The sequence below is a fragment of the Schistocerca gregaria genome, chromosome 8 (genome assembly GCF_023897955.1).
Source record: "Schistocerca gregaria isolate iqSchGreg1 chromosome 8, iqSchGreg1.2, whole genome shotgun sequence".
NCBI classification, from domain to species: Eukaryota; Metazoa; Arthropoda; class Insecta; order Orthoptera; family Acrididae; genus Schistocerca; species Schistocerca gregaria.
The window spans coordinates 392399830-392426265 of NC_064927.1; the positions used below are offsets into that span (position 1 = coordinate 392399830).

At 39.8% G+C, this 26436-nt stretch overlaps 1 protein-coding gene across 5 annotated transcripts in view; it reads left to right on the forward strand.

Moving 5' to 3' along the window:
* Positions 1-26436, forward strand: part of LOC126284018 (uncharacterized) — a 205100-nt gene that overhangs the window by 144571 nt on the left and 34093 nt on the right. For all 5 annotated transcript variants that reach the window (XM_049982563.1, XM_049982566.1, XM_049982564.1 and 2 more), the window contains one exon: positions 19537-19675. In XM_049982563.1, coding sequence (XP_049838520.1) covers positions 19537-19675 — 139 coding nt within the window. The remainder of the gene's footprint in view (positions 1-19536; positions 19676-26436) is intronic.

A 26436-nucleotide genomic window follows, 5' to 3' on the forward strand; every position in this document is an offset into this window, starting at 1 on the left:
CAACCAAGGGAAATGAAGGGCTGGTGTTTCAAGAGGCCCCATATCAAAGATTTATGCCACATACAGTTCTTTCTGTCTAGGGGTCTGATTCTTGAAGCTGAAATGTTCACATTTTAGGTCCTCATGGTTGAATTAATCTAAATAATTCTGAAGATTGTTTTTGCTGAATTTTTGTTTTTACATTGATTTATTTTGTCACATTTTACTATATCACACAGTCTTTGGAATTTTTGCATTAACAAAGCCGACATTACACTGTTTGCCCAAAATATGACCTATCACATCAGTGGCATGCTTACTACTACTTCACTTTGCAGTAATAACAGTATTCCACAGGGTTTACAGTTTTTATTGACAAATGAATTTTTATTAGTTTTGATTATTATTTCATAAATTAATCCAGAAATAAACATAATAAACAGTACTAGATTGTGCAATAAATAATAAAAATTTTAAGTGTGCCAAATAATTCGTAATTTCAAATATTTTTAAGAAAACAATAATTTTAACCATACATTCAGAACTATATCGATTGTAACATCCAAAATATTAATTGTTATTCATAAATATTAGCTTAAAATATAACATACTATGTATAAAATTATATGATTTTTTTCAGAAAAGCTACTGAGATAATACTGACCTGTCCAAAATTCGAAAAATATTACTGGTATTGACTACTACTGATGAGGAAAAGTAATGATAGTGGAGGATGTCCCATTACAAGGGAGAGAGTACCTTGTATGTGTTCTTGTGCAAGAAGCCATTGCCAAACTATGCTGACATAGTGGGACCCCTGAAAAGTAAAGCTACTACACCATGATGGCACAGCCAAGACTGTGACACAGCTGACGTAGTGGAAAGACTGTGACACTGGCATGGTGATATCATGATTTCCCAACAGCCATATGTCATGCCTTGGTTCTGCTTTGACTTGGGGGAGGGAAAGTGCTGCCATTTCAGGAACAATGGCAGACTGAGCTCACATAAATACTTCCAATTTTACAAACAGTATCACTCACTTCCTGGAACCAGTTTTGAGAGGGAGACTACATGTGGCATCAACCTGAAATGGGTCATCAAGCTTTCATTGTTAAATGCTGTCTTCAGTAGATGCAGGACTGACACCTGATTCTGGCCTTATTGTAAACTTGTGAATAAACTTATGTTAATCTTATGCTTGATTTATTGGAAGGCTTCCACTTTGTTCCTACTCACTGTCTTACTGCAACCTTGCCTGGCCGTGGAGAGGTGAATGACATCCTGTGCACTAGAAGTACGATTCTGCTAGTCACCCTAGAGGTCATTCACCCCTGAACTTTACATTTGGTGTCAGAAGCATTCCTGTGATGGACATCTGCATCAAGGACAACATTTGCAGTATGCAGCATCAAGAACTCAGTTGGGTGAATGCAGTAACTGGTCTTCTTGTTTCGCATGTACAAGTGTAGCGATGGGCTGACAAGAGTGCTATAGAAACTGGAAGGCAAAATTTGTTAAGGCTGGAGAAGTTTCGGTGTAATAGTAGGGAAAACTATGCTGGCATGTGACTGGTGAAGAGCACATAGTGCAACCTGTTATGCCACAGTGCACTGTGTACATGTCATATGGCTATTGGGCAAAGCAATGGGATGACTCAAGATGGCTCATGATTAAAAGAAAGCATTAAAAGTAGTGTTTAATGTCACAATTGCCTATTTTGTGTAGTGACCCAGGGGGTGTGGGGCCACTATGGTGTGGAGGCAGTGGAGTGGCGGAGTGTTCAGGCAATAGTGCTGACCAGTGGTGGCTAGGAAAACCCAGCTGAAAGGTAAAACTCCTTTATTCAGTCTTGCGCTACAATGATGAAAGTGCTGTGATGCCGTGGCATGCCCTGCTGCAGGCTTATGGTGTGCCAGCTGTGCCGTCAGCAACGAAAGTCCACAGCAGTGTGCTGGACATGTGATGTCTGCATCCTACTCTCCTGGCACTGTTTGCTTCACTCAGCAGTACTTTCTCCAGCTAGCTTTGTGCATCTGTGAATGAAAAGTGCCGGTGATGCAAACATCTATCCAAATTCTCGCAGTGGTCCACTGTGGAAGAGAGGCTCACCCCAGTGTGGGTGAATGGTGTTGACACCACCCTGGCTGCAAACCCACTACCCTCCAAGGCAGAAGTTCAGCTTCTGCTGTGGAGCCTGTAGATGACTCATCCAGTGTACTGCTCCAAGTCCATGGGTGTGGGTTTAACCCCACGAGCTGGCATGGTTGAGATGGTAGCCGAGACTGGGGTCACCTGCTCACAAGCCCATAACGTGGTGGAGATTTGTGTTGCCGTTGTGTCTGGGCAGGTGCTGCCAGACTTCACATACCTCTGCCAGACTCAAAGGGTATTTATAGTGATTAATGGCAAGTTTTTTTGTGGCCCATGGTGTGAATAGCACCCTCAGGCCTGTTAGTAGCTCCACTGCTTTTCTGTGATGTCAAGATGAAGTGGCTTGATCTGACCGCTGTGTGGTAGATGAACAGGCTTGTTTACAAAATTACATACCAGCTCCTCTATCTGCCTGCTCATCTCACATTCCGCTACAACAGTGTTTCTTTCCTCACAATAACACCCAAAATTAGTGACAGCTTTGCATTCCTTCCCTCTTTGGGCAGATCCAGACCCTAGGTCTGAACCTATCGCTGCTCTGCAATAAAAAACTTACGTACATAGTTATGACATATACCATTAACATTAATCAGCTTGAGCTACAAAGATTGGAGGCCCCACACTCCACAATTCTTAGCACTTTCTTAGATGTAGGTTATGCAAAACAGAGTTAAAATCAACATGATGCCCATGGCAGTGACTGTCATACTCATGATAGTATGATGCTGCTCCTCTCGATTTCACTGTACGTGTGAAAGCATCTTCTGCACTGAAATTTGTCCCTCTTGCAAATCTATTAGTAAGTTTCTGGATAGAATTAGTTTATGATCCAATGTGTCATTTAGGAAAGTCAGATTCCTCACTGGAAGTATCCCTAGTGACTATCCTGGACAGTATAACTGCACCTGCATAGTGTTCAGTTTGGTTTCCCCTGTAACAAAGGCTGGCATGTGAAAGGCTGCCCCTGTGATGTCGCAATGTCCCACTAATAATCAATCCACTCTTGTGCCATTCCAATTCCTTAGCTCCAGTGAGTCTGCCATGCTCATAGTAGTTAGGTACTTCCATGTTGCTGTCATTTACAGAATAAACCCACTGTGGAACCTGGGTGCTGAAAATAGGTTGCAGCTCTGGGATGTCATGTGGACAATCCTGACCTCCTGTCACAGCTAAGTACAACTGAATCTCACAAGTGCTGGGGCCTGTGTGCATCACCCAGTTTGGGCAGATTGTAGCAACTCTCTCCCTTTGTTAGAGGCTATCTCTGTCCTCTGAGATCAGCAATACCTCATTTGTTTTAATTTGGACAAACTTCCCCAAGATTTTCCTCCTTAATGGGTATGGGTTTATAGTGAAACAACTGAACTGGTCTCACTTATTGTTAACTGGAAATTGAACCAACACATACAATCACAATTCATCCATTTTAATCTCTACTTTGGCTATGGTAATACAATGGTAGGTTTGATTCCTGTAGTTTGGTGATGAGTTCTAATTCTGGCTGCAGTTCCTGTTCCCTTACCACAGCTATTATCATGTCTAAAGTATGCACCTAGGCCTTTATAGCTTCCAGGTCCTCGTTTACAGTATTTACCATCATCTTCACATGCTACATTACCTCCATTGCTAATCTCAATACCTCTTTGTTTCAAATTGATTAACTGTGTAACATACCATTCCAAACTGGCTTTATTCTTCCTTGTAATATCACTCATTCTGTCTTGCTCTATTGTTCCATTTAGTTCTGGATGTCACTGACATCTGCAGCCTCGAAAAACATTTTCAGTGTTCTTCCCCCTCCATCTATCTATTTCTTTTACATCACCATACCATGCATGGAAACACTTCCACTGTCTGATGCAACTTACAGTTCTCACTTCTTTCAACATATATTTCCTTTCTAACTTGCCATAATTTCACAAACACATCTTCTAATTGTCTCACCTTGTTACACATTTCCCAAATGTTCAGGGCCAGTTCCAGTGCTTAACGATGGCTTGTGAGTACCACACCCTCCTGTGTCATGAAAAATACTAGTTTTCATTGGTCATATCTGCAGTGTTCCCACTGTACTCCTGGTGAAAAGCTGGAACACCACCAAAACATGTCTACCATGACCTGTGGTGACCTGAAAATGGAATTTCCATCACTGCCCTACCCCCTTTGAAAAGTGTGTCATCTTCTAGATACACAAAACAAACACAACCCTAAAATACCTAACTTACATACAAAAGATCACAAAAGTACAACACTACATGTAACATGAGACATAAATCATTCCCCCTCTTCTCACAAACACAAGTTACGTCAGACACTTATGCTTCCACAGTAACCCCTAAATAACACACTATCCAGCATACCTTTTCAACTGTATGCATCCTAACACAACATAAACTATTCTCTCCTACTTCCTTGTTCTTAATCCATACAGAATCTCACACACAGGTCATTCTGTGTGTTTGTGTTACCATTCTTCCTGCCCCCTTAGCTTTACTCTCAACTGATGATAATACTTGTATCAACACATCTGGAGCACCTTGAAATGTATTCAGGCACACAGCATAAACAATTGTTGTGAGAGTTGGTAACTGGAATTTGACACTGACTGGTGGCATTGTTTCAATTACCTGATATGGCCCTTAATATCTATTTACAAACTTGGTCTCACCTTCGGGATGTAAGGGCTTGATATCATTGCCCATTGACCAGCGTTATACTGTGGTAATCTGCCCACACGATTACCTGCCTGGTCTTGGAGTTTTGGGGCTCTTGTGTTCATACCCTGAACAGGCTTTGATGTTTCCCTTGATGTTTCAGCAAAATGCTTGATGGACTCCCTGTCCTTTTTAACCTTTGTCCTTATCTTGCCAAATGGGGACAGCCTGCATCTCCCATAAACTATCTCCTAAGAAGATGACAGCTCTTTTCCAGAATGGATCTTTGAATCGTATGCAATCAGAACAAATGGATATGTGTCCCAACTGTTAGGGTGTGAGTTCACATAATGACTCTACATCCTGCTGACAGTGTGATGTGCAATCTCTGCCCTGCCATTAGCCTGAGGGTACAGCAAAGTAATTCTTTAGCAAATTACACTGCTGCTTTAACAAATCCAACATGACATTTGTTCCTTGATCAGTGATTATCAACTTCTGGTGACCAATGCTTGCACTATTAATGTCATCTGTTGGTCAGAGATTACAACTATTTCCAAATATTGAGGAAAATAATCAATAATAGTCAACACAAATCAATTCCCTGCGAGAGTACAGTTATATGGTCAAAAGTTGTGTAGCCCATTCATTTGGAAAGGTTCCTTCACTTCGGGTAAATATTTTCACTTATGACTCATATCTGCCTTTTGTGCACATTCTATATAAAATCTCACATACTGATCCACATTTTCATTCCTTGACTTCCAACAGTAGTGTACTCCTACTTTCCTGTTTATTGTTCTACAACCCTAATGTCCCAACAACACAAAATTGTGTGCTTGTTTCAGAACTACTTCTCTTAGCCCCACAGCCCTAACCTCATTGTCTTCTGCAGCAACCTGTTACACACAGCGAATTGCACCTGTGACCTGTACAGCTTACATTCTGTCTCAGTGCACTGCACTGTTTGCCATTACGTAACACTATGACCCACTGTTTGTATCACCACTATCTGCCAAACCAAAAGCGCTTATATGTTTCTTTGAAGGCTTGTGTACAATATTATACTCAAACTTGTTCAATATCAATTCCCATATGGTTAATGTACTAGAGAGTCTTTTAAGTCACAACAAGTACTTATGAGCTGCATGGTCAGTTACTACTCTACACTTTTTTTCATACAAAAACATTGGAAATATGTAATTTCATATCTCACAAGTAATATAATGTGGTGAAAATGAATTTGTGTGGTGAAGTTTGGGATATATATCATTGTTTAACACAAGAGAACAGAATACCACATTATGTTATGTATATCCTCCACCAAATAAATAATACATATCTTGAAACTTCCTGGCAGATTAAAACTGTGTGCTGGACCGAGACTCAAACTTGGGACCTTTGCCTTTCACGGGCAAGTGCTCTGCCAACTGAGCTACCCAAGCACGACTCACGCCACGTCCTCACAGCTTTACTTCTGCCAGTACCTCATCTCCTACCTTCCAAACTTTACAGAAGCTCTCCTGCGAACCTTGCAGAACTAGCACTCCTGAAAGAAAGGATATTGTGGAGACATGGCTTAGCCACAGCCTGGGGAGGTGTTTCCAGAATGAGGTTTTCACTCCGCAGCAGAGTGTGCGCTGATGTTACTGCACCACCACTCAGAAATCATGCAGTGGTAGAAATAAGCTCCAGGAATTCATGTTCACATGCTAGATGATCGGCAGCAAACCACATGTAAAATTGACTTAACACTGTCTCATGACTGACGTCAAAACAGAACTCCAACTGAGTTATGGTGGCGTACAAATCACCTCTATTTATATGATTTTGAACAATTACTGACATTGTTACATATTAAATTTTAAGGTTTAACAATTAAAAGTTTTACATACATATTTCCAATTACATAGAAATTTACATGAAATACAAGAGAATATTTCATACAAAGACAGGCCACTATTCAATTAATTAAATTCTATTTGAGTAAAACTTTACATTTCTATATAGTTGTAATTACAATTCCATTAGCTAACACAAATTAAAACATTAGTAGGCTTCATTCTGGCTGAAAAATTATCATGTCATATTTCTGTTATGGATACAATGTGTTTTTTAGTTTGAAAACATAAAAATAGCTGTCTTGTGATGGCTAGAAACATCAGAACTTTAATCATTAATTAATTCATAATTACAATAGCAATTTTATTCCTACCATGTGCCTGAAGTTTGTATATTGTAAAAGTTGTGATGGTACAGCAGCTTTTAACTCAACATGTTTCCTTTATTCTGGATATTTGTGAGGCCCAGTGTAAACAGTGTAAAAACAATAACTTAAATTAATGCAAATTATTAATTTTCTGCAAAAGAAAATCTTCAGTGTATCCTCCAAGTGGCATATTTGTCTCCAAGGCAATTTCCCCTGTCAGTGGAGAGACAGTATTGTGGTTCCTGTACTTAAGCTTGGCATGGATCTGTCATGCCTTAATAGTTACCAGCCCATCAGCCTGACAAATCTCTCCTGTATGTTACTAGAAAGGATGGTGGCTTGTCACATCAATTGGATTTTTGGATCTGGGGATCTTTTATGTCCTTACCGGTGTTGCTTTCAGGAGGGGCAGTCTTCAATCAATCACCTGCTTCAACTGGAAACTGCAGTTTGGCAGGCCTTTTCTCAGCACCACCATCTTGTCGCAGTTTTCCTCGACCATAGTAAGGCCTACAACACAGCTTGGCGAAATCGCATCCTATTTACACTCCATGAGTTGGGTCTCCAGGGCCGCCTCCTGATTTTTAGTCACCAGTTCCTCTGCCACCAGTCATCCAGAGTCCAGGTTAGCACTGTTCTCAGTTCTCCGCAGACCCAGGAAAATGGTGCTCCACAGGCCTCTGCATTAATGTCCTCCTTTTCTAATCGATATTAATGAGCATGTGGCCTCTGTTGGATGATTGGTCACCCCTGCTCTGTATGTGGATGATTTCTGTATTTGAGCTAGCTCCCAGATGGTGGCCTCTGTGGAATGACAGCTTCAGTGTGCCATCTGATGTGCTTCCACTTGGACATTCTGACATGATTTTTAATTGTCTCTCCTTAAGTAGAGGGCAGTGTATCCTGATATGGAGCTCTACCTTGATACGCAACATATGACTAAGGTCCCCCAAATTCCATTTCTTGGGTCTTCGTTTTGACAACAACCTTATTTCATTGTTCCATATCCATCATCTGAAGGTTAGCTGTCTTCATAAACTCAATGTTCTTCACTTCCTTTCCCTGACCAAGTTCACCATCATGACATTCAATTAGCCACTGGTGCCTTTTGCACTAGTGCTGTAGATAGTTTTCTAGTTGATGTTGGGATCCCTCCCTTTTGTTTTGGCACTCTCACCTCCTGCCATCGCTATCTGCTTTTCCTCTGCTCACCCTTCCTATTCTACTCTTTTCATAGCTTCAGGCCATCACCTGTCTGTTGCCCACCCTCAGGTGGGTTTACTGGTTCTGTGTTTCTCATAGTTCAGAGAAATTAGTACTGGACTTGGCGCTTTCTTTAGCTTCTCAAATGTGTCTTGGAATTTCTTTGTCCATTGGAATTTTATTCTCTTTCTTAACAGTCGTATATGTGGTACTGAAATATCTGTATATCCTTATATGATTTTTCTGTAATAATTTACTAAACCCAAGCAAGATTGAAGCTTCTCAGTATTGTCAAAATTGGAAATTCCTGCACTGGCTGCACTGACCTCAGCTCCATCTTAAGTCCTTCACTGCTAATCACATGCCCTAAATATGCTATTGATTCTAAAGCACAGTGACTTTTTCCTGTGCTCAGAGTTGAATGCACTGCTTGTAACCTAAAACCCTCTTACACACATTGTTTGTGTTTTGCCACATTTTTATATAGTTATATGATTCAGGTATACCATTCACTGGCGAGGTTTCAGTCCCGTCAGTATTCCATATAATCGATTCTTAAATGTTATTGGAGCATTCTTCAACCGAAATAGTGTCCTACAATATTGTTAGTGACCTCAGGGGAGTGAGAGTGCCTCAGATCTATGATAGAGAAGTACTTACACTATCCCAAGTTTCCAATAGCTTCAGTGATATTTGCTATTGGATACACGTCAGTCAGAATTTTACTGTTAAGATGTCCAGTCTTTAGTCACAGCAAAATCAATATGGTGACTTCTTTGGCACAACTGCCATAGCTGCCACGCAGGGCCTGCTAGTTGTTGATCAATGAATTCTTCCAGCAGTGGCTACAAATATCACAATATGTGGTTGTTGTTGTTGTGGTCTTCAGTCCTGAGACTGGTTTGATGCAGCTCTCCATGCTACTCTATCCTGTGCAAGCTTCTTCATCTCCCAGTACCTACTGCAACCTACATCCTTCTGAATCTGCTTAGTGTACTCATCTCTCGGTCTCCCTCTACGATTTTTACCCTCCACACTGCCCTCCAATGCTAAATTTGTGATCCCTTGATGCCTCAAAACATGTCCTACCAACCGATCCCTTCTTCTAGTCAAGTTGTGCCACAAACTTCTCTTCTCCCCAATCCTATTCAATACCTCCTCATTAGTTACGTGATCTATCCACCTTATCTTCAGTATTCTTCTGTAGCACCACATTTCGAAAGCTTCTATTCTCTTCTTGTCCAAACTAGTTATCGTCCATGTTTCACTTCCATACATGGCTACACTCCAAACAAATACTTTCAGAAACGACTTCCTGATACATAAATCTATATTCGATGTTAACAAACTTCTCTTCTTCAGAAACGCTTTCCTTGCCATTGCCAGTCTACATTTTATATCCTCTCTACTTCGACCATCATCAGTTATTTTACTTCCTAAATAGCAAAACTCCTTTACTACTTTAAGTGTCTCATTTCCCAATCTAATTCCCTCAGCATCACCCGATTTAATTGGACTACATTCCATTATCCTCGTTTTGCTTTTGTTGATGTTCATCTTATATCCTCCTTTCAAGACACTGTCCATTCCGTTCAACTGCTCTTCCAAGTCCTTTGCCGTCTGTGACAGAATTACAATGTCATCGGCGAACCTCAAAGTTTTTACTTCGTCTCCATGAATTTTAATACCTACTCCAAATTTTTCTTTTGTTTCCTTTACTGCTTGCTCAATATACAGATTGAATAACATCGGGGAGAGGCTACAACCCTGTCTCACTCCTTTCCCAACCACTGCTTCCCTTTCATGCCCCTCGACTCTTATGACTGCCATCTGGTTTCTGTACAAATTATAAATAGCCTTTCGCTCCCTGTATTTCACCCCTGCCACCTTTAGAATTTGAAAAAGAGTATTCCAGTCAACATTGTCAAAAGCTTTCTCTAAGTCTACAAATGCTAGAAACGTAGGTTTGCCTTTTCTTAATCTTTCTTCTAAGATAAGTCGTAAGGTCAGTATTGCCTCACGTGTTCCAACATTTCGACGGAATCCAAACTGATCCCCCCCGAGGTCCGCATCTATCAGTTTTTCCATTCGTCTGTAAAGAATTCGCGTTAGTATTTTGCAGCTGTGACTTATTAAACTGATAGTTCGGTAATTTTCACATCTGTCAGCACCAGATTTCTTTGGGATTGGAATTATTATATTCTTCTTGAAGTCTGAGGGTATTTGGCCTGTCTCATACATCTTGCTCACCAGCTGGTAGAGTTTTGTCATGACTGGCTCTCCCAAGGCCGTCAGTAGTTCTAATGGAATGTTGTCTACTCCGGGGGCCTTGTTCCGACTCAGGTCTTTCAGTGCTCTGTCAAACTCTTCACGCAGTATCTTATCTCCCATTTCGTCTTCATCTACATCCTCTTCCATTTCCATAATATTGTCCTCAAGTACATCACCCTTGTATAAACCTTCTATATACTCCTTCCACCTTTCTGCCTTCCCTTCTTTGCTTAGAACTGGGTTGCCATCTGAGCTCTTGATATTCATACACGTGGTTCTCTTCTCTCCAAAGGTCTCTTTAATTTTCCTGTAGGCAGTATCTATCTTACCCCTAGTGAGATAAGTCTCTACATCCTTACATTTATCCTCTAGCCATCCCTGTTTAGCCATTTTGCACTTCCTCTCAATCTCATTTTTGAGACGTTTGTATTCCTTTTTGCCTGCTTCATTTACTGCATTTTTATATTTTCTCCTTTCATCAATTAAATTCAATATTTCTTCTGTTACCCAAGGATTTCTAGCAGCCCTCGTCTTTTTACCTACTTTATCCTCTGCTGCCTTCACTACTTCATCCCTCAGAGCTACCCATTCTTCTTCTACTGTTTTTCTTTCCCCTATTCCTGTCAATTGTTCCCTTATGCTCTCCCTGAAACTCTGTACAACCTCTGGTTCTTTCAGTTTATCCAGGTCCCATCTCCTTAATTTCCCACATTTTTGCAGTTTCTTCAGTTTTAATCTACAGGTCATAACCAATAGATTGTGGTCAGAGTCCACATCTGCCCCTGGAAATGTCTTACAATTTAAAACCTGGTTTCTAAATCTCTGTCTTACCATTATATAATCTATCTGATACCTTTTAGTATCTCCAGGGTTCTTCCACGTATACAACCTTCTTTCATGATTCTTAAACCAAGTGTTACCTATGACTAAGTTGTGCTCTGTACAAAATTCTACTAGGCGGCTTCCTCTTTCATTTCTTAGCCCCAATCCATATTCACCTACTATGTTTCCTTCTCTCCCTTTTCCTACACTCGAATTCCAGTCACCCATTACTATTAAATTTTCGTCTCCCTTCACTATCTGAATAATTTCTTTTATTTCATCGTACATTTCTTCAATTTCTTCGTCATCTGCAGAGCTAGTTGGCATATAAACTTGTACTACTGTAGTAGGTGTGGGCTTCGTATCTATCTTGGCCACAATAATGCGTTCACTATGCTGTTTGTAGTAGCTTACCCGCATTCCTATTTTCCTATTCATTATTAAACCTACTCCTGCATTACCCCTATTTGATTTTGTGTTTATAACCCTGTAATCACCTGACCAGAAGTCTTGTTCCTCCTGCCACCGAACTTCACTAATTCCCACTATATCTAACTTTAACCTATTCATTTCCCTTTTTAAATTTTCTAACCTACCTGCCCGATTAAGGGATCTGACATTCCACGCTCCGATCCGTAGAACGCCAGTGGTATATTAAGGTATACAAAATAGCAGTGACTCATTTCCTTTAGAGATATGGCACTGCGTTACATGTGGCATTGGTAAAGACCTCTAACTCTAACAATAATTTCTCCATTTCCAATCTGTCCATATTTTAAGGTTCCTACTTTCTTAGACAATGCAGTTTCACCAGTAGTATGCATATTTCTCTAGTGTACACTGACTGATTCCCTATTTTCATCATCCAGGACTTCCAAATTAGGTACCAACAGTCCTTTCATCAACTCTACTCCATCAGCACCAAAATTATCCAAATTCATGGAAACCACTTTCCTGTCCACCTTATCCCATATGTGTACAGTGTTTCTCCTTACAAATCAGTGTGATGTGTCTAATACATCATTTTTCTGCAAGTGGTTTTTTGTATTAACTGGCCATTCTGGTTCCACATTTACATGGACCAACTTTCTGATGTGTTGTATCACAATAACATGCAAATTAATCCTTTGTTTTGTCGACTACAGCTCAAGTGTTCACCCTTCAAGGTTGATGCACCTTGCAACAGTGCTTCAGTGGTGACAGGCTCCCCCCCCCCCCCTCCTTCCCTCCCTTGCAGCCCCCATCCCTCCCCTGGAACAGTGTCCCTCTAAGTTCAACAACATCTGTGTCACCTCAGGTAAAATTTGACATGCTGCATTGAAACCATGCAGTGACCTTCACTTACCTGGGGCACAATTTCTACACGTTGCTTAAAATGCTGAAACCCAACCTGAAAATGTATTATTTTTGACCCTAAATACTCCATGTCAGTATCTCCAGTTCAACATAAATCATAGCATTGAGGGTTCAAATGCCTCTTGCACATGAGATCCATACTTGCTATCGACCCATGTGCACTTGTGTCCAATAAAAACTTGTGCGTTCTGCCGTTCACTACTCCCGCTGTACTACGTTCTGCCTCTGCATCCATAATAGTTGCATCAAAATTTACCTGTAACTTTGCACAGTAGCATGGGGTTCCCTCTTGGACTAAAACTTCCTTATTGATCCCTTGCTTCCCCTTACCATTTCTATGATCACATTGGTGATGTCCAACCACATCACAGCTACCACACTGAGGTTGGCAACATTGCCTCTGCACAGGTCCCATCCTTTGACATCTGCAGTACCTCCTGTTAGTGGAAAATACTCTCCTCTTATTTCACATTCCTATTGCTACATCAGTTTCTTCAAACTCTGTTGCTAATCTGACCACAGAGTACAAATCCTTCAGGGTATGCATTCTCACCCTTCTTGATGTATCAGGCAGAAAGCTACTTAAAATGTATTCAGTGCCCTCTGTTCTGCTTCCTGGAGCATGGCTTTATTTGCCTCATCACTCTCCCCTAATTCACGTGTTAGCACATTAACCTTTCCTGTCTGACTCATTGTGTTTCCTTGACAGACTACACAATTGTTGGTGTAAAAAGCTCATGCTATTTTGCTTCTTTGCAGTAACTGATCCTGCAACCATCATCAGTTCTAACTCTTAATTGCAGGTCATCCAAAAAAGATATTAAATTAATGGTCAACTTACCAGAGAAAGGTTTGATTAAACTGGTGGTGGCTAGGTCTAATAAAGAACTATGTTGCTCAGCTAATTCTAAAAGTTCATTCCTAGATGCAAGCTTGTTACACAAGTCCATATTATCTGCTCTGAATTGCTCTGTTTTATTAACAAATGCTTGAGATACCTCCCATACCTAAGATAGTTGATACAAATTACCAGTTCTGATTCTATTCATAGTGCAGAATGCCCTAGCAAATTACATTCACTGCACTTCACTGAATGTAAATAATCTACTTTATATTACCGCAGAACTGACAGAGATGAGCTGGTTCCACTGTCTTTATAGACATAACTATCAAATTTGCATGAATCTCCAGGTCATAATATATATCCTCTACACACAAAACAGGGAAAAAAATCACAAAAACCAACAGTGTGCTCGCTCACCTCCCTGTGTGACAAAATTGGATGCCTGTGACCTTGGTGACCAGGGGTGAGTGGTGATTCTGCAGTGTAGAGGCAGTGGACAGGCGGAGGTGTTGAGGCATCAGTGGTGGTCAGAGGTGGCCAGGAAAACTCAGCTGAAAAGTAAAACATCTTTATTCAGTCTCACACTACAATGAGGGAATGTTGCAATGTCATGGATATGCCTTCCTGCAGATGCATGATCTGTTGGCCACACTGTCAACTACAGAAGGCTGCAGCAGTGTGCTGGATGTGTGGTGTCTGTGCCCTGCTTTGCTGGCACCGTTAGCTTCACTCAGCAGTGCATGCCCCTGTTAGCTCTGTGTGTGAGAAATACCAGTGGCCTGAGCGTTTGTCTGGGTTCTCGTAGAGGTCCACTGCTACCAGAAGAGAAGCTCATCCCTGGTACAGGTGGATAAGATAAGATAAGATACTTTATTGTCACATAGCATGTTTTTATACAATCATTTGATTGAGAACATTGGTGACTCGTCAGTCTTTAACCTAAGTTGTTACAGTATTTTATGTACTACAGGAAATACATCATACATACATTGCTTATTATAAAAAAATACAACATTCTATTTTAAATCTTTTCATAACTCATTGAATCATTACTATAGCCTTCACACACCTATATGAAGTATAGACATACCGAACGGGATACAAACCGCCATGTAATTCTATATATAAACATGGATATACAGTGAACATGTATATTTTGTATCTATATGGGTTCGAAAGTATACCATTTGTACTTGCATCTTTACTCACTGTTCCTATTTATAAATTCTTCTAAACAATAATATTGCTTTTTATTCATTTAGAAATTCTTCTAGACTATAATAACATTTGCTTTTTAGGTGTGTGCCAATGGTCTTCAATGTGGATTCCCCAAATACAGACCTTATATTATTTCTGATCTTCAGAGCCATGTTATATGGAGTATTTTCATATACTGTGAGTTGGTGACAAGGTAGCATGTATTTCAATTTATGTCTAGTTTCATAGGCATGTGTGAATGTATAACGTATTTCAGGTTAGTTCCCTTTCATATTTATCGTTCACCGCGATGATAACGTTGCTCCTTCCTGTGTCCCTTCACCTATTTTGGCCACACCTATTCACAAAATCATGGCCATTGCTACGGGCGTCTGTCACAGGCTTAACACAACTGAGGGACCGCCTGTCCGTTCTCGTCCCCAACACCTCAATGCAAAAAAACTAACCGCTGCCAAAGAATGTATTAATGAACTTTTACACTTGGGTATAGTCCGCCCCTTGGACAGTGCGTGGTCTTCCCCAATACATGTCATTCCCAAAAAGCACAATTCCTTTGGCTCTGTGGAGACTATAGGCATTTGAATGCCAGAACAATACTTGATAACTACCCTGTCCCACACCTCCACGATTTTTCACAGTCCATGTTCGGTGCCAATTTTTTCTCTTTGTTAGACTGCAAAAGGCATACCATCAGATTTCGATGCACCCAGAAGATATCCCCAAAACCACTATCATCACCCCATTTGGACTATATGAATATTTGTTTATGCCTTATGGATTGAAGAATGCTGCCCAGACCTGGCAAAGATTCATTGACACCATTCTACGTGGCCTTAATTTTTGCTATGCCTACCTAGATGACATTATTATTTTCTCCACAACTGCCGAGGAACACAAACAACACCTCCAACAGGTTTTTGATAGATTGACATGACACGGAGTTGAGATTAATCATGACAAATCCCAACTGGAGAAGCCAGAGGTTATTTTCCTGGAACATTTGGTCAATAATGAGGTCATTCATCCCACCTCAGATAGAGTACAACAAATAATTACCCTTCCCCTCCCTCAAACCTATAAAGAGTTACATAGATACCTCGCAATGGTAAATTTTTTTAGACTCCACATTCCAAATGTGGCATTTCTTCAAGCCCCTCTCACTGAGGCCTTAAAGGGTAAGAATACCACCGGTGACAGACACATAGAATGGGATCAGACCATGCAGCGAGCTTAAGTATGTCTTGGTGAACGCTATTACCCTGTCTCACCCTCACCCTGACGCCTCCCTGACAGTTACTACAGACGCTAACGATAATGCCATTGGCACAGTTTTGCAACAGACCCTACCGAAAGGTACTACACCCCTGCATTTCTTTTCAAAAAAGCTCACTGAAATGCAAAGAAAGTGGTCCGCATTTGATCATGAACTTTACACCATTTATGAGGCCGTAAAGTACTTTTGTACAGATATTGAAGCCCGACTTGTGACAGTTTACACAAATCACAAGCCCCTTGTCGATGCTCTCCGCAAACCAGCATTAGATGTACTACCCAAAAGGTTTTGCCATATGGATTTGGTACTACAATATGTTTCAGACTTTCAATATATCAGGGATAATGACAATGTTGCAGCAGACTACCTATCACGACTGAAGACAGCTATTGATCCTCACCGCTTACACGAGCTCCAGCTATCCGACCCAGAGATACAGTACCTTCTCTCTGACTCTGATACTTCCTCACTAATTGCTCTACTTCCCTTCCCTAATGATGATTGCTCTTTGTATTGTGACGTTAAAACAGATCATCCTCATCCTATAATCCCTAAAGCTCTTAGGAAAGACATTTTTGACACAATCCACAATCTCGCTCACCCGAGCATTCATGCGACTACACGCCTCATTACAGAGAGATAGGTTTGGCCTAATGTAAAAAGAGATTGTAATCGGTGGGCGAGAGCATGCATACCTTGCCAGAGAGCCAAAATACGCAAACATACTAAGCCCCCTGTAGGCAAATTTACTGTGCCCTCAGGTAGACCCCGTCATGTCCATTTGGACATCGTCGGTCTGTTACCGCTGTTAGTTACTGACCATGATAGATCGTACCACACGTTAGGCCGAGGATATCTCAATCACGGACATTACGGCCGACACTGTAGCTAACGCTTGTGTCCACCATTGGCTTTCTCGTTTTGGTTGCCCTACTTCACTTACCACAGACCAGGGGAGACAGTTTGAATCTAATCTGTTTATATGCCTTGGTCAACTGTGTGGTATCAACAAATTCAGAACTACAGCCTATCACCCGCAAATCTAATGGCCTAATAGAACGATGGCACCGTACCCTGAAGGTCGCTCTCATGTGCCATTCTTCCTCTTGGACTGAGGCACTCCCCTGGATCCTTTTAGGTTTGAGGACAGTTTTCAAATAAGACCTTAAAGCGTCAGTTGCTGAGATGGTATATGGAGAAAACTCACACTTCCAGCGGATTTTCTTGATGATCTTCCTCTACTTCCCGAGGATCAACTTCCCGAGTTGGTACGACAGGTTCGACAGCATATCACCAAGTTACATTTTCCTCAACCTCAATTGCATGCTACCCCTCCGGTTTTCATTCACCCACACCTCAGTTCTTTAACTATGTGATGCTTAGAGAAGACGCCGTGCGTCCACCCCTTGCTCCACTCTACACTGGCCCATACCGGGTCCTGTCAAGCTCTGAAAATACTTATACGGTCCACTTTAAGAACAAACCATCTGTCGTGTCCACTGAGCGCTTGAAACCAGCATGGATCCTTAATGACACTAACATACATGCTAATGAATTTGTTTTGCAGGAAACTTCAGAGGCCTGTCCTCTCCCTTCTCCACAAGCTAATCAAACACTCTCTGCAAGTCAAGGCTCCCCTCTTCTAGACTTTACACCTCCGAGTGCCAGCAGTAATGAACTAGTGTTTCAAGCGAACTTGAGTGACTATGATGTGGACTCTATAAAAATACAACTTGTGGACACTTTTCTCTTTTTATTTGAAATTCAAAACAATTCTGTGCCATCTAACCAGAGAGACATTAAGCTATTACAGTACCTCAATGTGGCTCCTGGTACTTCACAAAATGGCATATCAGCCTATGTAGAGTCCAATAATGTTTTATTTATAAGAGTAACCCCCCCCCCCCCACCTCCCCTTCTCCTTTGTCTTCTCCGAATCCTCCTACCCCTATTGCTATCACCCGTGCTGGCCACACCATACGGCCACCTCTCAGACTTCAAAATTACGTCATGCCTTAAATGTTTACCTTCCCTTTATCACTTACTCCTGATCACTCCTCCTATGTGCTCCGCGCTCTTCGGGAAGGGGGGGGGGGGGTGGGGGCTCTGTGGCAGAAATGCCAGAAAATATTAGTATCTTTGCTTTTTTGTACTTTGTTTTACTTACTTTGGTTGTTGACTAGTTGCTGTGAGACATTCATCATGACTGTTACCATGATTGTTGAAAACTATTTCTTTGTGTTTTGATTTATCTTGTGCCAGTAAAAACATTACATAGTGAAAGTAAATGGTGTTTTCTGTGTTATAAGTATAACATCCACCATAATATCAATGTAAAAGGAGAAATGCTAAACTTCATTTTTATTTATATCAGCAAAGTAAAAGCAGGAAACTTCACTTTACAAAGAAAAATTCAGATATACTATCCTGACTTTACTCTCACACCATTGAAAAATTCTATTAAATAGGTACTGATGTCAATGGCATTGGGAAACAGGTCTAATAGCTAAATTTAAACTTAATTACTTGGCCCAGTGGAGTATCTATCAGATTCTATTCAAAATTTGTTTTAGAATTATACCACCTGTTAACCATAACATAGGTGAGATCCCTTGAATACAAAATTGTGTCTAGTAGTTGGAAGAAACCATTTCACATGTCTTCAAGAAACATAGCAGAAGTAGTCCAAAAACCACCATACAGTCTCATCAACATCCTTCTGTTGTTGTAGAATGCTACACCTTTGAACTCAAATATGATGCTTTATCTCAAACAAAATGACCTCCTCCATGCCAACCAACAGGAATTCTGAAACCTTTAGTCATTTGAAACCCAACTTGCACTTTTCTCACATGACATCCTGAAAGCCATGTGTCAAGACTGTCAGGGAGACGTAGTGTTTCTTGATTTCTGAAAAGCATTTGCCTCGATAAGATACCATCACTTATTGACATAAATATGATAATATAGGGTAACAAGATAATTTGTGACTGGACTGAGGATTTTTTGGTAGGGATTATACGGCATCTTATCTTTGATGAAGATTCATTGACAAATGTAGATTTTCCTCCAGGCATATCCCAACGTGATATTATTTCAAAGTGATTCAAAGATTGTAACGTGCTATAAACTTGTAGTTCCCATCGACATGTATATTATCATGCAATGACCGCAATGTACAAGAGGATATGCCAAGTTCCCTTTCCAATTCCACTTACCGTTGTACTAAGAAAATAGTAATTGGCTGAATGCCTCTATATGTGGCTTGATTTCTCTATCTCTTTCTTTTGGTCCGTATGCAAAATATACGAGAGATAATGTGCAATTTTTTTACAGCTGCTCTGAAATGTTCATTATCTCAGTTCCCTCAACAAAATTTCACAGTATGATGTTGCATGAATTGTATGTGATTCATTGGAGGTTCCTTTTGAATTGAATTATTGTCATGTATTAATAGCATTTATGTTGTTTACCTGCATCCCATTATTTTTGTAAACATTATCAAAGCTCAGTATAGTCTTCGACATGATTTTATTACTTGTTTCATATCCAGCAAATATGAAGAACTGAAGATAACATCAAAAATTGATCAAGGAAAAAATACTGAAGTCCTGAAAGAATTGCAAGAGGTAGAAGCAGAATTAGAAGCCAAAGAAGATGAAATCACAGTCCTGATGAATCTTTATGAAGAGGTTGGCAATGTTTCCATCAGTCAGAAATATTTGAATCATTTCATAGACAAATTTAATTCCAATAGTTATTACTTTGCCTCTGTCTTGACACGAACCTGTGAGTGGCTGGTCTTCTAAACTATATTTGAGTCAATCATCTCCTTTTGCTTCTCTAGTACACAATACAGAAGTGCAAAAGCTGCTTTTAATTTTTGTAATATTACTGCTAACATTTTACCACATTAGAATCACTAGTATGTTTATATTTGCTTTTTTGTGTTTTACATTTTACATGCTATTTTGTTGCATATCATTATTCATGAATATTAAATAGAAAAAAATCATGTACATATTCTGGTATGATTTAAAAAGGGAAATGCATAGGCTGAAGTTAGATATAGTGGGAATTAATGAAGTTCAGTGGCAGGAGAAACAGAAGTTCTCGTCAGGTGCATACAGGATTATAAAAGCAAAATCAAATAGGGGTAATGCAGGAGTAGGTTTAACCCTGCGGCTGGTGTGCTTAAGATTGTTGCGCCAGCGGGTGCGTGCGGCACTCAGTGCCACCTACATTTAAATATATAAAAAACATTTTTTTTAATTTTTTGGTGGAATTAATTATTTATTGTTTACAACATCATTCTTAACAGCAACTTTTAATATGATCTGTTTACATATATCCAAGGTGCATGGGAAAATTAAAATTGCTACAGAATATCTGACATACGTTTCGGGGATATTTCCTAAGCATTACTTTAATAACAAATTCTAAATAAATTATAACCACATATATGATTCGATTGTTTACCATTGTTGAAACAAGTTTTACAAAAATGTGTAATCTGTATAAAAACTTTGTAGTAATAAAAAGAATAAGGCAGTCAGTAAATACATATCAAGAATCACACACTTTCTTCCTCCGGAGAAGCTCAGTAATCGTTACATGTGACAACATTGTGACAATGTTGCTCGCAATCGAATCTTTTGCAGCTATTGCAAGTGACAGTAGTTTTTTTTTTTTTTCCACCACAAAGATGGCACCTCCCACACCTTCTTACAGTCTCATCGTGATTGGCAGGAATTGATTGATGAGGTGACAGAAATCCTTGAATATCTCATGGTATAGTAGAGAGCTGAGCCTTTTCTTTCAAATGGCCATCCATCAGAGCCAAGGCCAGGTTTGTTAGATAGGTTCTTCTTCTGAATCTTTTCTCTGGATTGTTTGCAAAAAACAAGACCTGGGAATTTATCCGAGCAATATCCAGATTAAAAAAAAAAAAAAAATGCTAAGGGCCATCTTCTTGTGGTCCTTTGTATAGAGTGGGATGTACACATATAATCCACAGTATCGACTCCACCTTTTGTTCATTGTAGTCCAAATTTACAACAGACTTGCCTGTAACAGTGTCGATTTCAGCAGTTTCATACAGGAAAAGCACAGCCTTGTTCCTTTTTGTTTGGCACAAAACAAGACAGAAGTCATCTTGAAATCCAAAAAGAGAATTTCCAATTTATCGTGAAATGTTGGGCAAAAATTCCAGAGGAATTTCCTTCTTGTTCTTTTTCAATGTTCCAATGAACGTAAGCCCATCTTCTAAAAGATGCTGGGCTACAGGGTAACTACTGTAGTAGTTGTCTGTAGTTACATTCCTGTGAGTTCCCTTGATTGGCTCACCAATCTCTTCACAATATCCATTGGCTGGTTAGATGCAACATATGGTCCACAATTCTGTCCGTCCCAGTATACTTCAAAATTAAAAGTATAAAATGTCTTGCTATCGCACAATGCATACAACTTCAATCCATACTTAGTAGGCTTATTGGGCATGTGCTGAACAAAACCACAAAGTCCACAAAATGGGACAAGCATTTCGTCTATGGTTGTGAACTCCCCTGGACTGTAGTTATTTCTGCAGTTGTTCAGAAATGCTGAGTGGAGATTGCGGATGGCAGCAAGTTTATCAGTTGCTAGTCATTCTTTTCTTGTAGAAGTATCGTCAAACCCGAGTGACTGGAGCAAGAACAGAAAGCGCTCATAGCTAAATGCTGCCCTTAGAATAATCATTCCTGTTCCATTTGATGCCCACAGTTTGCAATCTCTATTACTTGAGTAATTCACAGGTGATCTACTGTTATTTATGTACTTGTGTTTGCAACGACATAATCAATTATCTCAGGATCAAACAATTTGAGAAAACTTTCAATTTCAGTTTTAGCTTCACTACCATCATGTTTCGGGCCAGGTAGGACTTTGATTATATTCTTATGTTTTGGTTTCCCTGGTAGTGCTAACGGATTATTTATCCACAAAGTTTCTTGGTCCTTAACAATATAAAAATGGCTGTCATCATGTGACATTCCTTTTACTTCATTCTCATCAATGCATGACTGCTCAGATTTGCTGGAATGATCTGCAGTTTCAATTATTTATGCTTCCTCATCGCTGTCAGAGAAATGTGCGTAATCTTCTTAGTCAGATGACTGCAGAACAAGACGCTCAATTTCTGCTGGTGTTAGTCCTTTCCTTTGTGCGGACATGGGAGACAATAAAATAATTCCAATACCAAAGCAATGTTAATAACTAAATCATCATTCACCCACAGAGTTGTAAAACAAAGCTTCTAATCATCAAAACATTCGACAGTGGCACGGCTACATGTACTTACATTACCGGGTGCTTGCAGTACGCAGTGCCGTCTCGGTGCAGTCGTTCAGTTCACAGGTGAGTCACAGCTGTTATGGTGGGTATAATGTCGGTGCAATAATGCAGTTTGGCACATGACTAAACAATCGAAGCATATCTAGCACCACTGTTGCGTGCTCAGCGCACTGACGTAATTATTGAACAAAAACAAAATTGGCGGCACTGTATGTCGCCACGCGCCCGCCACAGGGTTAATAATGAGTAAGAAAATAGGAATGTGGATAAGCTACTATCAACAGCACAGTGAATGCATTATCATATCCAACGTAGACATGAAGCCCACAGCCACCACAGTAGTACAAGTTTATATGCCAACTACCTCCATAGATGACGAAGAAATGGAAGAAAAGTATCATGAGATAAAACAAATTTTTCAAATTGTTAAGGGAGACAAAATTTTAATTGTGATAAGGCATTGGAATTCAATAGTAGGAGAAGAAAGAGAAGAAAAAAATAGTAGGTAAATACAGGCTGGGGGAAAGAGATGAAAGGGGAACTGCTTCATAGAATTTTGCATAGAGCGTATGCAAATCATACTAACACTTGGTTTAAGAATCATGAAAGAAGGCTGTATATATGGAAGAGACCTGGAGACACCAGAAACTGTCTCAGAGTCTGGCAGAAAACCCTAAGAGATTCTGGTCATACATAAAGCGCACCAGTGGCAAGACGCAATCAATACCTTCAATGCATGATAAGAACGGTGAAGCCACTGATGACAGTGCCACTAAAGCAGAGTTTTTAAACATGGTTTTTTGAAACTCTTTCACCAAAGATGATGAAGTAAATATTCCTGAATTCCGATTAAGAACAACTGTCAAGATGAGAAACATATAAGTAGATTTCCTCCTTGTAGCAGAGCAGCTTAAATCATTTAATGAAGGTAAGGCCTGTGGTCCAAGTTGTATACCAGTCAGGTTCCTTTCAGAGTATGCTGATACAGTAGCTCCATATTTAGCAATTATATACAACTGCTCTCTCATAGAAAAATCCATACCTAAAGACTGGAAAATTGCTCAAGTTACACCAATACCCATAAAGGGAAATAGAAGTAATCTGCTGATTACAAGCCCGTATCACTAACATTGATTTTCAGTAGGGTTTTGGAACATATACTGTGTTCAAACATTATAAATTACCTTGAAGAAAACAATTTATTGACAGATAGTCAACACAGGTTCAGAAAATATCATTCTTGTGAAACACAACTGGCTCTTTATACTCATGAGGTAATGAGTGCTATCAGCAGATTTCCAGAAGGCTTTAGACCCCATTCCTCACAAGCATCTTCAATCAGTCTGTGTGCCTATGGAATATTGTGCCAGTTGCGTGACTGGATTCATGATTCCCTGGCAGAAAGGTCACAGTTCATAGTAACAGACAGAAAGTCATTGAGTAAACAGAAGTAATATCCAGCATTCCCCAAGGAAGTGTTATAGGCCCTCTGTTGTTCCTGATCTATATTAGTGATATAGGAGACAATCTGAGTAGCCCTCTTAGATTGTTTGCAGATAATGTCATTTACCATCTTGTAAAGTCATCAGATGACCAAAACAAATTGCAAAATGATTTAGATAAGGTATCTGCATGGTGCAAAAAGTGGCAGTTGACCAAGAATAAAGAAAAGTGTGAAGTTATTCACACAAGTACTAAAAGAAATCGACTAAATTTCGATTATGTGATGAATCACACAAATCTTAAGGCTGTAAACTCAACTAAATAATTAGGGATTACAATTACAAATAACATAAATTGGAATGATCACATAGATAATGTTATAGTAGAGCAAACTAAAGACTGCAGTTCATTAGCAGAACACTTAGAAGGTGCAACAGGTCTACTAAAGATACTGCTTACACCTTGCTTGACCACCCTATTCTGGAGTATTGCTGTGCAGTGTGGGACCTGCATCAGATGGGACTGACAGATAACATAGAAAAACTTCAGAGAAGGGCAGCTCGTTTTGTATTATTGCAAAGTAGGGGAGATAGTACCACAGACACGATATGTGAATTGGAATAGAAATCATTAAAACAAAGGCATTTTTCATTGTGAGAGGTTCATCTCATGAAATTTCAATCACCAATTTCCTCCTCTGATTGTAAAAACATTCAGTTGGCACCCACATCACAATAAAATAAGAGAAATAAGGGCCCACACAGAAAGATTTAAGTGCTTATTTTTCCCATGCGCCATTCGAGATTGGAATGCTAGAGGGACAGCTTGAAGGTGGTTCATTGAACCCTATGCCAGGCACTTTATTGTGAATATCAGAGTAATCATGTAGATGTGGATGTAGATTGATTATACAATGGTAAGACAGATTTTGGAATGAGATTTTAAATTCTTAGGCATTTCCAGTGGCAGATGTGGACTCTGACCACAGTTTATTGGTTATGAAGTCTAGATTAAAACTGAAGAAGTAGCAAATAAGTAGAAAATCAAGAAGATGGGACATGGATAAGTTGAAAGAACCAGAGGTTATTGGGAGTGTCAGGGGGAGCAGTTGACTAGAATGCGGGAAATGTGTATGCTAAAAGATGAATAGATAACTTTGAGAGATGAAGTAGTAAAGGCAGCAGAGGACCAAATAGGTAAAAAGGCAAGGCTAGTAATAATCCTTGGATAACGCAGGAGGTATTAAAGTTAGCTGATGAAAGGAGAAAATAAAAAAATCACCAAATGAAGCAGATGGAAGGGAATGCAAACATCAAAAAAAAGGGATTTAGAAGCATATATTGCCAGGAAAATTAAACAAGCATTTGGAGAAAAGGGAGGTAGCTGTATGAACATCAAGAGCTCAGGTGGAAAGCCATTCCTAAGCAAAGAAGGGAAAGTTGAAAGGTGAAAAGAGTATATAGAGGGGTCTATACAAGGGAAATGAACTTGAAGGCAATATTAAAGAAATGGAAGAGGATATAAATGAATGTGAGATGGGAGATAAGACCCTGCGAGAGGAATTTGGCAGAGTGCTGTAAGACTTAGGTCAAAACAAGGCCCCAGGAGCAGACAATATTCTGTCAGAATTACTGATAGCCTAGGAGGAGAGCCAGCTGTGACGAAACTCTTCCAACTGGTGAGCAAGATGTGTGAGATAGGTGAAATATTCTCATATTCTCAAATTTCAAGACGAAATAATAATTTCACTACCAAAGAAAGCAGTTGATGACAGATGTGAATATTACTGAACTATAAGTTTAATAGGTCATGGCTGCAAAATACTAACATGAATTATTTGCAGAAGAATGGAAAAACTGGTAGAAGCCGGGGGGGGGGGGGGTCAGTTTGGATTCCGCAGAAATGTAGGAACACATGAGGCAGTACTCACGGTAAGACTCATCTTAGAAGATAGTTTAAGTAAAGGCAAACCCATGTTTATAGCATTTGTAGAATTAGAGAAAGCTTTTGATGATGTTGGCTGGAATACTCTCCTTAAAATTCTGAAAGTAGCAGTGGTAAAATACAAAGAGGGTAAGGCTATTTATACCTTGTACAGAACGGCAGTTATAAGAGTTGAGCGGCATGAAAGAGAAGCAGTGGTTGAGAAGGGGGTGAGACAGCGTTGTAGCCTATACCCAATCTTATTTAATCTGTCTGTTGAAAAGCAGTAAGGGAACCAAAGTAAAATTTGGAGTAGGAATTACAGTTCAGAGCAAAGAAATAAAAACATTTACATTTGCCAGTGACACTATAATTCTGTCAGAGACAAAAAAGCACTTAGAAAAGCAGTTGAATGGAATGGACAAAGTCTTGAATGGAGGATATAAGATGAACATCAATAAAAGCAAAGCAAGGACTGTGGAATGTAGTCTAATTCAGACAGGTGATGCCGAGGGAATCGTATTAGTAAATGAGACTATGAAGGTAGTAGACAAGTTTTGCTATTTGGGCAGCAAAATAAATGATGGATGAAATAGAGAGGATATAAAATGTAGACTGGCAATGGCATAGTAGCATTTCTGGACAAGAGAATTTTGTTAACATCAAATACAGATTTAAGTGTTAAGAAGTCTTTTCTGAAAGTATTTTTGTGGTGTGTAGTCATGTTCGGAAATGAAACATAGACAATAAGCAGTTT